The 13,237-nt window shown below is 40.2% G+C and overlaps 3 protein-coding genes across 3 annotated transcripts; all 3 read right to left on the bottom strand.

Annotated features, from left to right (window-relative positions):
- Positions 1–82: 82 nt before the first annotated feature.
- Positions 83–3,325, bottom strand: LOC128461418 (C-type lectin domain family 6 member A). The gene is made up of 8 exons (XM_053446343.1): positions 3,142–3,325; positions 2,824–2,889; positions 1,980–2,093; positions 1,683–1,748; positions 1,471–1,533; positions 745–896; positions 544–668; positions 83–466 (listed from the first exon to the last, which is right to left on the bottom strand). The coding sequence occupies exons 1-8, from the start codon at positions 3,200–3,202 to the stop codon at positions 295–297; spliced, it is 819 nt and encodes a 272-aa protein (XP_053302318.1). The 5' UTR covers positions 3,203–3,325; the 3' UTR covers positions 83–294.
- A 1,357-nt stretch (positions 3,326–4,682) lies between these two features.
- LOC128461364 (general transcription factor II-I repeat domain-containing protein 2-like) lies at positions 4,683–7,035 on the bottom strand. The gene is made up of 2 exons (XM_053446254.1): positions 5,133–7,035; positions 4,683–4,998 (listed from the first exon to the last, which is right to left on the bottom strand). Exons 1-2 carry the CDS (start codon positions 6,946–6,948, stop codon positions 4,976–4,978), a joined length of 1,839 nt encoding a protein of 612 aa, XP_053302229.1. The 5' UTR covers positions 6,949–7,035; the 3' UTR covers positions 4,683–4,975.
- Positions 7,036–9,313: 2,278 nt separating this feature from the next.
- Positions 9,314–12,162, bottom strand: LOC128461396 (CD209 antigen-like protein C). Its single transcript, XM_053446317.1, has 7 exons — positions 11,926–12,162; positions 11,565–11,630; positions 10,750–10,863; positions 10,453–10,518; positions 9,976–10,127; positions 9,775–9,899; positions 9,314–9,697 (listed from the first exon to the last, which is right to left on the bottom strand). Exons 1-7 carry the CDS (start codon positions 11,984–11,986, stop codon positions 9,526–9,528), a joined length of 756 nt encoding a protein of 251 aa, XP_053302292.1. The 5' UTR covers positions 11,987–12,162; the 3' UTR covers positions 9,314–9,525.
- Positions 12,163–13,237: the final 1,075 nt, after the last annotated feature.

Here is a 13,237-nt window from a genome sequence, read left to right on the forward strand (position 1 = left end):
TTTTCCCGAGGAGGTTGAGATGTTCTCAATCTCTAGTTTCTCACACAAACACTCAGAATAGACTCAACAGGAAAGAAGGAGATATTATATATAATCTTTAATATTCATAGATTTGATATGAGGGAGGAGTAGACGTCACTTTAAAATAAGAAGGAAACTGAAGAACATATGAGACTCTAGATATTATTCAAAGTTGTTTATGTCTGGAGAAGATCTTCATTAATAAAGCTTCATGCCTCAGTTTGTGAAAGTGGCTGAGGACTCGAGCTCAATCTGATCCAACTGGATTCAGGCTCATGGTTTTTCTGGTTTCTCACAAATACTTTTTTGAGGCGATTCGCAGGATCTATCGAACCAGGTCTTCAGGTTTTTGGGTCCGTCCTTTTCCCCCATCCTCACACAATCCTGTCCATCAGGATTCTCCACATTCCAGTTGTTTGGCTCGCCCTCACGCCAAAACGTCAAACTGGGAAACACAGAACCGGATCCATGAAAACCTTCATACTGACGTCGATCACAAAAAGTGTTTTCTCAATAACAAACCTTGGATCCAGTCGTGTGTCGTCCACCCAAAGCCATTCACCCTCGTTCTCTGAGTCTGTCAGTCCGATCCAGAACATGTCCTCAAAGTTGTCCATTTTTTCCCTCACTTTAGACTCCAGTAATCTCTGAAGAGGAGAAGGTGATTTATCTGTGACGATGTGATAGGATATGAGAACATCGACCTGCAGCAGTGTTTTATACCTGCTCCTCTCTGCTGTTTATCACAACCAGGTCTCCTCTCATTGATTTGCATTGTGTTCTACTCTCATTCCAGGTTAACTTAACCGAGGAGAAGAAGTAGCACTTTCCTCCATGTGGCTCCCAGCCGTCCTCGCACCTCGGACATGTTTCATCTTTGGAGAGATAACAGCAAAGGACATCACTGGTTACTTTAGATCTGGAAGCTGCAGTGACTTTGAATGCAAAGAGTTTTGAAAGACTGATGAAAATTTGAGTTTGAGAGAGTGCTGGTACACTGCCCTTGAGCAAGGCAGCTATTCTACAACTGCAGTTACAGTCAATAGCTGAGTCTTAATTCAGGGGCAGTGACTACGCTGTCTCATATCAGAGGCTCCTTCAAATGGGGCCGACAAATGCCTCCGTCTAACCCAGAGAAGCGTTTAGACGTCTGATGCTTCTCGTTATCACGCTTAAATTTAACTGAACATCTAATGGGACAAATGTTAAAATAAACCAGGGAACAGCTGGGTAACAGCAGTAAGGACAGACAGGACCATGGAAATCCTTTGTAGACGAGAACGTCTGGTTTCTGTTCCCAACCCACCAGGACGTCTCCTTCGTGGGTCGGGTCGACCGCGTCCTCTGAAGGATGCAGCCGCTGAACTGAGACACAGCTGAAGTGAATGTATCCATCAGTCCTTCACTGTTTCTTTAATCATCATCAGGAGAAGCTAATGTGTGACTTACTTCTGACTAAAGGAGGTTTACATGGCTGCTCCACTTTGCACGGTTCTGTCCCACTGAGTATTCCTGTTAAACAAAATGTAAATTTCATCAGTCGTTCATCAGAATCGTCTGAACAGAGAAGAAGCAGAAATGTGAAGAAACTACTTTAAGAGAAAGTGACCTTGCTGCGGATGAAACCTTAAAAACTTTAGAAACAAAATGAAGAAGTTTACCTGAGATATGTTTAGCTACATCTTCAAGCTTTTGGAGACTCTTCTTGGTTTGAGTATTTTCATAAACTGATTAGAAAAAGACAATCTCATCAGTAAAGGTTAAACCTTCAATTGATAAACGAGTCAGTTCTTGATGACGAGCAGGAGAATCATTAACTTGAAATGTTGTTAAATTCCATTTGTTGGTTTTACATCAACACAAAGAAACATCTAAAAGTAAAAGTTTTAGTTTGAAGAAGTGTTTGGACAGATTTTATGACTTATTCTGCAAAATGTACTTCTAGGAATCAAACTCACGGGTTACACCAAGAGCTGTGACTGCAGCTGCCAGGAGAACACTGAGGACCAGCAGGGCCACTCGCTCCGATGTGACCCCCGATCGCCTGTTTGATGCTGCAGGTTGTTTGGAGCCTGTTCAACAGCAGAAGAGAAAGATGATGGAGATAAATGTCTAATATTCATAACAGTCTTTAAAGATTAAGTCCCACTTTCATGTCTTTGGTTTTTACAGTCGACCAACGACCAACAGAAATCAACCCTAACAGATTAAAGATGAATTTTTAAAAACCAGGAGCGAGTGTAGTCGACAGGAAGTAGAAGGCTCGACTGCTTCTTTGGAGATGACTATAAATATTTCTCTGTCACTTCCTCATTTTAGTTTTTTTTTATTCACACCTGTGACTTATTCTCACGCTTTTGTAGAGGAAACACACGCAGACAGTTTTTTTTACCTTCTCTTAATCCTTCAACTAGAATTGAACTTCCTTTTTACTCAAACTATCGATGAACATTCATTTACAGAAGTGGCTTCAAACTGATCCAATGTACATGAGGGTCAAAATCATTTAAAGGCAGAAAAAACATTGTATTATGTGATTGAACTCAAGGTTTAGAACAGGAAAGTTATTTTTACTTTAGTATACACAACAATATGGCTGCAACTAACTTATGTCCATTATCATTTGATCTGCTCATTATTTTTCATATAATACAAAGTCAGAAAATATTGAAAAGGTCTTAAGGTCATTTGTGGTGTCTTCAGAATCAACAATAAAAAATCGGGAGAATATTTTTTTGGGTCATTTCCTTTAAAAACTTGTGACACGATTGTTAAAATAGTTCCGTGCAGTTTATCACCCACCAGGTCGCTGAGTTTCTGAGTAACTGATGTTGGAATAAATGTGTTCATCCGTAGAGGGTGTGGCCACTGCAACACAAAAATATACATATATGTACATTTATGTTCTGCTGGTAAAAGTGTTCATGTGACGAATCCTTGAGACTTCTGGAATGTTTAATTTTTACAAAATGTAAAAACAGGGAAATCAAGTCCACCGAGTCAAAGACTGATGAAAATTAACAATTTCCAAATGAACAACTCACTGTTTAACATCTCAAATTAATAATAATATAAAACAATGTGTACACTCAGAATTCAGTATTATACTTTAAAACTCACCATCTGTGTTTCCCCTCGCTCTTGTGAACTTAATATTATGAAGAACTTCAGCTTCAGCCATTTTCCTGCTGTTGGACCATCAGTGATGATAAATTTGGAAATAAATTTAGTTTTGTCAGACACCAGCTTGAAAACTGTCAGACTCAAATGTGCTGAAGGCTCTAAGATGATGTGTAGTTCCTCCAGACCAGATCATTAACATAATTCACTTCCTCAAGCTTTGTTCAAAACGGATATTTGCTGTTTTCTCACAGTGACGTCTCAGACGTGAGTGATGTTATTCAGTTTGAATGTTTCACAAAGGAAGTGAAGAAGTTGTTTTATTTCGATTAATTAAAAATTTCCCAGTACTTTTTAATACAATTATATACATTACTCTGAAGTGTTCCCTTTGGGTTACATAGAGTTTGTCCACAAAGAGAATTAATTTAAGCAGATTATGCTCAACAATATAAACAATGAAAACTATGGAAACATATTAAATTCACTGGAGAAAAATAAATCTGCTCTCTTTTTCATAATTCATTTATAAATTCATTAATAATTCTACTGTTCTTCTTAATTCACCTGATTATTTCCAGATTTCATCTCAATTGTTTGTCTAGTTTTTTTTCCTAAAATAAGAAATTAAGTAATCTTTATCATTTATAATTAATTAAAACAAAAAAAACATTCTTATAAAATAAACAATTTCAGAATTAAGTTTACGCTGAAGTAGAAAACCAAGAAACGTTTTTATGTATTAAACATTTCGGAATGACTCTTTGTTCGGATTTCACAAAATGACGAGTGTCTCAGTTGACAGAACATCGGGACAGCCAATCAGACGCCACATCGTCCATACGGAGGGAGGGGTTTAACCGGTGGTAGCGGACAGGGGGCGGAGGCTCCGTCTCTTCTGACCGACTCTGCTGCGCTGTCTCCGGCTTCTCGATTCTTCACTGACCCGGTGAAAGTTCCTCCTCCGCTGCAGACATGGCTCCCAGCGCGCAGCTGAAGGAGGCGATAGCCGACAAGCACAAGGATCTGTCTGCGGGTTCTGTTGGAGAACGTTCGCATAGAGATCAGATTCAGTGACGTGATCTACAGCCAGTTCACCACCGAGTTCACCAAGATCCTCCAACGTCACAGACCCTCGGTCACAGCCGCTGGTGAGTCCACGTCCAGGTCTTTATCTTTTATTTTCTGTCACGGATCAACTCGGACCTGCTCAGTGATCCTGTTTTTTCCCCCCGGCAGGTTACGTCCAGCTGGGGGCGTACTCCCCCATTGTCCCAACACCCTGCTCTTCTTCTGCTGCGAGGACTTTGGCTTCACCACGATGGAGCAGCACCGCCAGCTGTCCTTCACCCAGCTCACCTGCTGCAGCCTGGACCACACCCGGACCACTTCCCTGCGCTTCCACGTTCCATATGTACGACTGAAGCTCAGCCAGGAACCAACACGACTGTGAAGATACAACGGTGATGAAGAAGATCACATCTCATTACCTCCTCTTGTGTTTGCTTTGTCATGTTTATCTGACACAGACAGTTTAGACCAGGGGTGTCAAACTCATTTTCACCAAGGGCCACATCAGCATAATGGTTCGCCTCGAACGGCCACATTAACAGTATGAAAACAAAATGCAATGGAATTTAAAATAAATGAAACTACAACTTATTATATTGTTAGATAACTGTTTCTGTATTTATTATGTATTCAAGTCAAAGGGGGGTAGGACTATGGCACAACCAACATATGAAAGAAGCAGCATTTTTCAAAACAAAATGCTGCCTGTCCTTGAACACACAAGTAGATCCCTCCTCATCCTGAGACGCCATCTCACACATCCTCATTCATCTTGATCATCATGTTCTGGAAATAAAAGACACAAAAAGAAAATGCAAGCACAATCATTAATTTGTACACATATTCTACTGTTCTTAGTAAATACAACGCATTTATTAAATAAAAGGAAAAGGAAAAAAAGGATTTTTGAAAATGCTTACCTATTTTTTCTGGCCGGATGTCTGGCACCGTTTTTCCGTTGGTCAGGGTGTCAATGTCTGGTTTTAGGTCTTGTGCTGAGGCAATCCGCAAAACAGCGTGCAGGTTGTCATCGGTGATGCGTGATCTGTGCTTGGTCTTGTTTACATTCATTATTGAAAACATCTGTTCGCACAGATAGGTGCTCCCAAACATGGACAGAACACGAGCAGCATGAAGTCGGAGCTGTGGCATCAAACCAGGGGGCAGGAGACGGTAAAAGTCCTCGATTGCAGAATCCTGGAACTTTGCTCTCAGGCCACTGTCACTTTGAAGCTCAATTAACTCCATCTGAAGGTGATGGGGTGCACTACAGACGTCGGTGGTGAAAGGATTTGTAAAAATGTCAAAACCAGATTGCTGTGCTTTAAAGTCAGAGAAGCGCAGATCAAACTCACACATTAACCGGTTCAGTTTGGTAGCCAACCGAGAACATGAAAAAGCACCGGGAATGGAGGCTGAGATGCTTTGACAAACAGGAAAGTGGGCGAGATTGTCCTGTTCCACCTGACACTTCCATAGATCGAGTTTTCGCTGGAAAGCTGTGATCATGTCGGACATCTGTGTGATGACTTGTTTACGTCCCTGGAGTTTCTCATTCAGATGAGCGAGATGCACGGTTATGTCGCACAACATAGCAAAGTCACACAGCCAGTTTGGATCTGATAGTTCAGGCAACGGTTTTCCTTTGCTCTGCATGAAAAAACCAATTTCTTCCCTCAGCTCAAAAAATCGTTTGAGGACTTTGCTCCTGCTCAGCCACCTTACTTCTGTGTGGTACGGCACATCTCCGTGCTCCGAGCCCATCTCCTGCAAGAGCAGCTGGAACTGCCGGTGATTCAGGCCGCGCGCTCGAATAAAGTTCACTGTTTTCATGACCGTGGTCATTATATTATCCAGCTCCAGAACCTTTCCACACAGAGCTTCTTGATGGATAATGCAGTGATAGGTTATCAGGGGCGTGTGACAGTTACTTTCTTGCAATTTCTCCTTCACTCGTCCAACCAAGCCTGATTTTCCTCCACGCATCGCAGGTGCTCCATCTGTAGTTAGTCCCACCAACTTTTCCCACGGCAATTTATGCTTACTTACGGACTTCTCCACTGCCTCAAAAATGTCCCGACCCGTTGTGGTCCCATGCATGGCGGCTACATCCAACAGCTCTTCGAGGACAGAGAGGTCCGGCTTCACTCCTCTAATAAAAATGGATAACTGCGCTGTATCCACGTTGTCTGTGCTTTCATCCACAGCTAATGAAAAAGCTAGACAGCTCCGTGTCTCTTCAGTCAGCTGTGTTGAGAGATTTCCTGCCAGTTCCTTAACTCGGTCCACGATGGTGTTTCTTGACAAACTGACATTTTTAAAAGTCTGTATCTGGTCGGGGCACACCTGCTCACACACCTTCAGCATGCACTGCTTCAAAAATGCACCCTCTGAAAAAGACTTTGAAGCTCGGGCGATTTCTTCGGCCACGATAAAGCTGGCTTTCACTGCTGCATCGTTTTTGCCCGTAGCTTTTCTGAACACATCCTGCTGCGACTGCAGTCTGCCTTTTAATTCTGCTGCTATTCCTTGTTTTTCTTGGAGGCTGAATTTAGCATACTTAGCTCCGTGTTTGGTGTCAAAATGCCGACGTAGATTATATTCTTTTACGACCGACACCGCCTCATAACATACAAGACATACCGGTTTTTCACCTTGAAGTACAAACAGGTATTCGTTTTCCCATCGTTCGTGAAACAGCCTTCCTTGTGCATCAATCTTTCTCTTCTTGGACATGTTGGGGTTTTGTTAACTTTCTCCTTTCCACCGGTGTATTGAACGCATAGCGGGGTTACTGCAGGGCGTTTCCTTGACGGGCGCGTCGAAATGCATTGTGGGAGATGTAGTTTACGGTCAACGTGCGCCTTTAAGCAGCATACAGTGAACTTATTTTCAGACAATAATGCACCAGCTCTCGCGGGCCACATAAAACAAGGTGGCGGGCCACATTTGGCCCGCGGGCCTTGAGATTGACACATGTGCTCTAGGTTGTCCAACATGAGACACAACTGGAATCCAACCAGACTGAACACTGAGTCATCACTTCAACACTGACTCCACGTACAGATCTGTTTTCATTACTTACAAACAATCAAAGCAAAGTATTGCACATAATACATAATATATTAAATTATATATTTGATACCTTTAACGTGGAAGAACTCCATACTGTACATTCATTGTCTTGGTAGTGCACCGTTTAATCTGAAAGCATATTTAAATACATAGTTGAATATCCACAGAAAATAAGAATACAAAGTTTGTTCATAAGTAACACTTCCTCTACAATAATGCCATACTTTTATGTTTCCTGTCATTTTATTAGGGACGCTGACCGTGTTCTGTCTCTTATTGGAAATAAGAAAAATAAATCATTGGGTTCTTATCTAAAGTCTATCAAATCAGAAAGTAAAAGACAAACAGTGTTCATTTTTTTAACCAACCATAATGAATAAAGAAATTAACTCTGTTATCCACGACTCTTAGCAATGACTGCCAACTCTAAACAGTTCCCGGCCATCTTTATTTAAGGGAGGAAAACATGAAGTGTTGTGCAGATGAAGCAGGTCGTCCTCATGTTGACCAGCCTGTAAATCAGATCTCCACCATGTTGCTGCTGAGGACATCAGGTGCTGCAGTGCTTCATCTAATGAAAAGAAGAAACTCACTATTAAAGAATGTTTTGTGTTGTGTATGTTCCAGCAAAAACTGGTTCTTACAGTTTATTCTGTGTTCAGCAGGTGGAAGCACCACAGATTTCAGACAGAACCGATGCTCTGGGTTTCTACCCTCATGGTTAAATGCACAAATTGTAAGTCGCTTTGGATAAAAGTACTGAAAGAAATAAAACATTTTAAAAATAAATAAAATGTCTTTCTACCTCATCTGTAATATTCAAGGTGATAATCTTCCACATTCCTGTTGATAACAGTCCACATCAAGTCTCTCCACTTCCCTCAGTGTGAAAACATAATTATATAATTAATATGAGAACTGTTTACAACACGGGTCTGTGGAGATTATTATCATATCTAAACTGTGTAATAGACTCTAAAATTCCATAACCAGCTAAATAAACTTGGTGGCAATAGTAATGGTGGTTATACCAACATTTGTGAAACATAAAGTTACTATCACATGCAACTTACACATGTAGCGTATTGATTAATTAACTTTTTAAATAAAAATCAAGTCACAAACAAACACTCATCTCTGTAGTTAACTTGCTTCAATCTGTTCATTAGACGTGTTAAATAAACGGTAACTTTTATAACAATTACATGTTAAAAACCACCTGAGTCATGTAAGCATATGATGATAGATAAAGCAATAGGTTTTGTTGTTGTGTAGTTTCAAGGTTACTTACCTCTAGTTCATGGTAAAGATCACGACAATCCGGAACCAGCAACAGCGCAGCGCTAGCCGGTTAGCAGCGGCGGGTAGCCTAGCTCCTTAGCCTGAGCTAACCAGGACACATTGAGCTCTGTGGGCGTCGCTCAGTTGTCCATCTTCACTCGCGCTCCTGCTCCTTGCCCATTTATTGGTTAGCCAGGAACTAGGAGGAGTCAGCACCGGCAAGATGGCGCTGGGTGAACGCCTCCTACTAGTCTCATTTTCACTCTGCAGAAACCAACGGGTGATGTCACGTCCATTTATATATACAGTCTTTGGTTGAATGTCAACACTTTCAGTTGTGACCTGAGATCTGCGTCATTTTATTTGGAATAAAGAAGAAAATTCTGAAAAGTTATGTTTGATTTTCATTCCACTGTCAGGATAGAGAAAGACTTGGATCTCTGCCTCACCCGCACCGAAACTATATGTCTTTATTCATATTTTAAGATAAAAAAAACTATTGAGTGTAAATAAGAACTGACTCCAGGTCAGTAGAGAGAAGCTTGAAACTTGTATTCTCTCAACCGACCAGCAGAGGGAGACTCCACTGGTTGTTTCTATAGAAGTATATGAGAAAATGACTCAAAATAACTTCTCACCACATTAATAAATGTCAGTTAACATTTTTCCCAAGGAGGTTGAGATGTTCTCAATCTGTAGTTTCTCACACAAACACTCAGAATAGACTAAACAGGAAAGAAGGAGATATTATATATTATATTTAATATTCATAGATTTTATATGAGGGAGGAGTAGACATCACTTTAAAATAACAAGGAAACTGAAGAACATATGAGACTCTAGATATTATTCAAAGTTGTTTATTTCTGGAGAAGATCTTCATTAATAAAGCTTCATGCCTCAGTTTGTGAAAGTGGCTGAGGACTCGAGCTCAATCTGATCCAACTGGATTCAGGCTCATGCTTTTTCTGGTTTCTCACAAATACTTTTTTTAGACACTCTACAGGATCTGTCCATCCAGGTCTTCAGGTCCTTGGCTCCGTTTTTCTCCCCCATCCTCCCACAATCCTGTCCATCAGGATTATCCCCTGTCCAGTTGTTTGGCTCGCCCTCACGCCAAAATGTTAAACTGGGAAACACAGAACCAGATCCATCAAAACCTTCATACTAATGTTGACGACAAAAATTGTTTTCTCGATAACAAACCTTGGATCCAGTCGTGTGTCGTCCACCCAAAGCCATTCACCCTCTTTCTGTGAGTCTGTCAGTCCGATCCAGAACTTGTCCTCAGGTTTGTCCATTTTTTCCATCACTCTAGTCTGCAGGAATTCCTGAAGAGGAGAAGGTGATTTATCTGTGACGATGTGATAAGATATGAGAACATCGACCTGCAGCAGTGTTTTATACCTGCTCCTCTCTGCTGTTTATCACAACCAGGTCTCCTCTCATTGATTTGCATTGTCTTCTACTCTCATTCCAGCTTAAAGTAAAGGAGGAGAAGAAGTACAACTTTCCTCCATGTGGCTCCCAGCCGTCCTCGCACCTCGGACATGTTTCATCTTTGGAGAGATAACAGCAAAGGAAATCACTGGTTACTTTAGATCTGGAAGCTGCAGTGATTTTGAATTTGGAAATTTGAGTTTGAGAGGGTGGTGGTACACTGCCTTTGAGCAAGGCAGCTATTCTGCAACTGTAGTTACAGTCAATAGCTGAGTCTTAATCCAGGGGCAGTGACTACGCTGTCTCATATCAGAGGCTCCTTCAAATGGGGCCGACAAATGCCTCCGTCTAACCCAGAGAAATGTGAAGAAACTACTTTAAGAGAAAGTGACCTTGCTGCGGATGAAACCTTAAAACCTTCAGAAACAAAATGAAGAAGTTTACCTGTGAGATTTTTTGCCTCATCTTGACTCTTTTGGAGACTCTTCTTGGTTTGAGTATTTTCATGAACTGATTAGAAAAAGACAATCTCATCAATAAAGGTTAAACCTTCATTTGATAAACGAGTCAGTTCTTGATGACGAGCAGGAGAATCATTAACTTGAAATGTTCTTAAATTCCATTTGTTGGTTTTACATCTACACAAACAAACATGTAAAAGCAAAAGTTTTAGTTTGAAGAAGTGTTTGGACAAATTTGATGACTTATTCTGCAAAATGTACTTCTAGGAATCAAACTCACGGGTTACACCAAGAGCTGTGACTGCAGCTGCCAGGAGAACACTGAGGACCAGCAGGGCCACTCGCTCCGATGTGACCCCCGATCGCCTGTTTGATGCTGCAGGTTGTTTGGAGCCTGTTCAACAGCAGAAGAGAAAGACAATGGAGATAAATGTCTAATATTCATAACAGTCTTTAAAGATGAAGTCCCACTTTCACGTCTTTTGTTTTTACAGTCGACCAACGACCAACAGAAATCAACCCTAACAGATTAAAGATAAACTTTTATAAACCAGGAGCGAGTGTAGCCGACAGGAAGTAGAAGGCTCGACTGTTTCTTTGGAGATGACGATAAATATTTCTCTGTCACTTCCTCATTTTTTTTTTTTTTCACACCACTGACCTATCCTCTCATCTTTGTACAGGAAACGCACGCAGATCGTTTTTTACACTTTCTCTTAATCTTTTAAATAGAATTGAAATAACATTTTAATCAAGAAGTGGCTTCAAACTGATGTAATTTACATGAGGGTAAAATCAATTAAAAGTAGAAAACACATTGTATTATGTGATTGAACTCAAGGTTTAGGACAGGAATGTTATTTTTACTTCAGTATACACAACAATATGGCTGCAACTAACTTATGTCCATTATCATTTGATCTGCTCATTATTTTTCCTATGATACAAAGTCAGAAAATACTGAAAAGGTCTTAAGGTCATTAGTGGTGTCTTCAGAATCAACAATCAAAAACCGGCGGAATATTTTTTTGGGTAATTTCCTTTGAAAACTTGTGATACGATTGTTAAAATAGTTCCGTGCAGTTTATCACTCACCAGGTCGCTGAGTTTCTGAGTAATTGATGTTACAATAAGTGGGTTCATCTGTAGAGGGTGTGGCCACTGCAACACAAAAATATACATATATGTACATTTATGTTCTGCTGGTAAAAGTGTTCATGTTTTTGTCAAACAGAAAAACACAAGGGACGAATCCTGGAGACTTCTGGACAATTCAGTTTTACTGAATAGAGAAACAGGGAAGTCAAGTGCACCGATTTAAAGACTGATGAAAATGAACAATTTCCAAATGAACAACTCACTGTTTTAACATCTCAAATGAATAATAATAATATTAATAGTAATAATATAAAACAATGTGCACACTCGGAATTCAGTATTATACTTTAAAACTCACCATCTGTGTTTCCCCTCGCTCTTGTGGACTTAATATTATAAAGAACTTCAGCTTCAGCCATTTTCTTGCTGTGGGACCATCAGTGAGGATAAATTTGGAAATAAATTTAGTTTTCTCAGACACCAGCTCGAAAACTGTCAGACTCAAATGTGCTGAAGGCTCTAAGATGACGTGTAGTTCCTCCAGACCAGATCTTGAAGATATTTCACTTCCTCAAGTTTTGGTCAAACGGATATTTGTTGTTTTCTAACAGTGACGTCTCAGACGTGAGTGATGTTATTCAGTTTGAATGTTTCACAAAGGAAGTGAAGAAGTTGTTTATTTCGAATAATTACAAATTTCGCAGTATTTTTCAATACAATTATATACATTACTCTGTAGTGTTCCCTTTGGGTTATATAGAGTTTGTCCACAAAGATAATTAATTTAGGAAGATTATGCTCAACAAAATAAACAATGAAAACTGTGGAAAATTATTAAATTCACTGGAGAAAAATAAATCTTCCCTTATTTTATTATTCATGAATAAATTCATAAATAATTCGACTGTTTTTCATAATTCACAAGATTATTTTCAGATATTCACTCAAATAAAAAGGATATGATCTTTTTCATTTATAAAAAATGAAACAAAACAAATTTTCTTATAGAATAAACAATTTCAGGACTAAGTTTACGCTTACGTACAAAACCTATAAACCTTTTTACATATTTAACATTCCGGAATGACTCCTTGTTCAGATGTTACACAATGAAGCGTCCAGTGAGTTTTGTCCAATCAACGCGCGCCTCAGTTGACGGGACTCAGCCGCTGGTGAGTCCGAGTCCAGGTCTTTATCTTTTATTTTCTGTCTCAGATCAACTCGGATCTGCTCAGAGATCCTGTTTGTTCCCCCCGTCAGGTTACGTCCTCTTCCCCACTGGATGGCGACACCATGGAGGCCATGCTCACTCGACTCCTCCCAGTCCGAGAGCTGCAGGACAGAAGGTCGCAGAGCTTCGGACCAACGGACAACAGACGACACCACGTCCACATGTTCTTGTTCTAGTTGTTAAAGACATTCTTTCTGATAGAAACTGTGAAGAAGAGACATCTTCATCAAGACTTCCGGTTCTGACGCAGTTAACTTCTCTCCAGTCGCTGCACATTCATGTTTTATTGTTTGTTTCCTTTCAGTCGGTTGAATGTCAACACTTTCAGTTCTGACCTGAGATCTGCGTCATTTCATTTGGAATAAAAAAGAAAGTTTTGAAAAGTTATGTTTGATTTTCCTTCCCATCTCTCCGGATAGAGAAAGACTTGGATCTCTGC

The sequence above is a fragment of the Pleuronectes platessa genome, chromosome 18, assembly GCF_947347685.1.
Source record: "Pleuronectes platessa chromosome 18, fPlePla1.1, whole genome shotgun sequence".
In the NCBI taxonomy this organism is placed as follows: Eukaryota; Metazoa; Chordata; class Actinopteri; order Pleuronectiformes; family Pleuronectidae; genus Pleuronectes; species Pleuronectes platessa.

Excerpts from the sequence above, each read along its gene's own strand:
- LOC128461396 (XM_053446317.1), bottom strand. The coding sequence starts at position 11,986 with ATGGCTGAAGCTGAAGTTCTTTATAATATTAAGTCCACAAGAGCGAGG. Across the intron at positions 10,519-10,749 it reads CACAGCTCTTGGTGTAACCC|TTCATGAAAATACTCAAACC; the intron begins GTGAGTTTGATT and ends TTTTCTAATCAG. Across the intron at positions 9,900-9,975 it reads TAAACAGCAGAGAGGAGCAG|GAATTCCTGCAGACTAGAGT; the intron begins GTATAAAACACT and ends TCTCCTCTTCAG.
- LOC128461364 (XM_053446254.1), bottom strand. The coding sequence starts at position 6,948 with ATGTCCAAGAAGAGAAAGATTGATGCACAAGGAAGGCTGTTTCACGAA. Across the intron at positions 4,999-5,132 it reads CATCCGGCCAGAAAAAATAG|AACATGATGATCAAGATGAA; the intron begins GTAAGCATTTTC and ends TTTTATTTCCAG.
- LOC128461418 (XM_053446343.1), bottom strand. The coding sequence starts at position 3,202 with ATGGCTGAAGCTGAAGTTCTTCATAATATTAAGTTCACAAGAGCGAGG. Across the intron at positions 1,749-1,979 it reads CACAGCTCTTGGTGTAACCC|TTTATGAAAATACTCAAACC; the intron begins GTGAGTTTGATT and ends TTTTCTAATCAG. Across the intron at positions 669-744 it reads TAAACAGCAGAGAGGAGCAG|AGATTACTGGAGTCTAAAGT; the intron begins GTATAAAACACT and ends TCTCCTCTTCAG.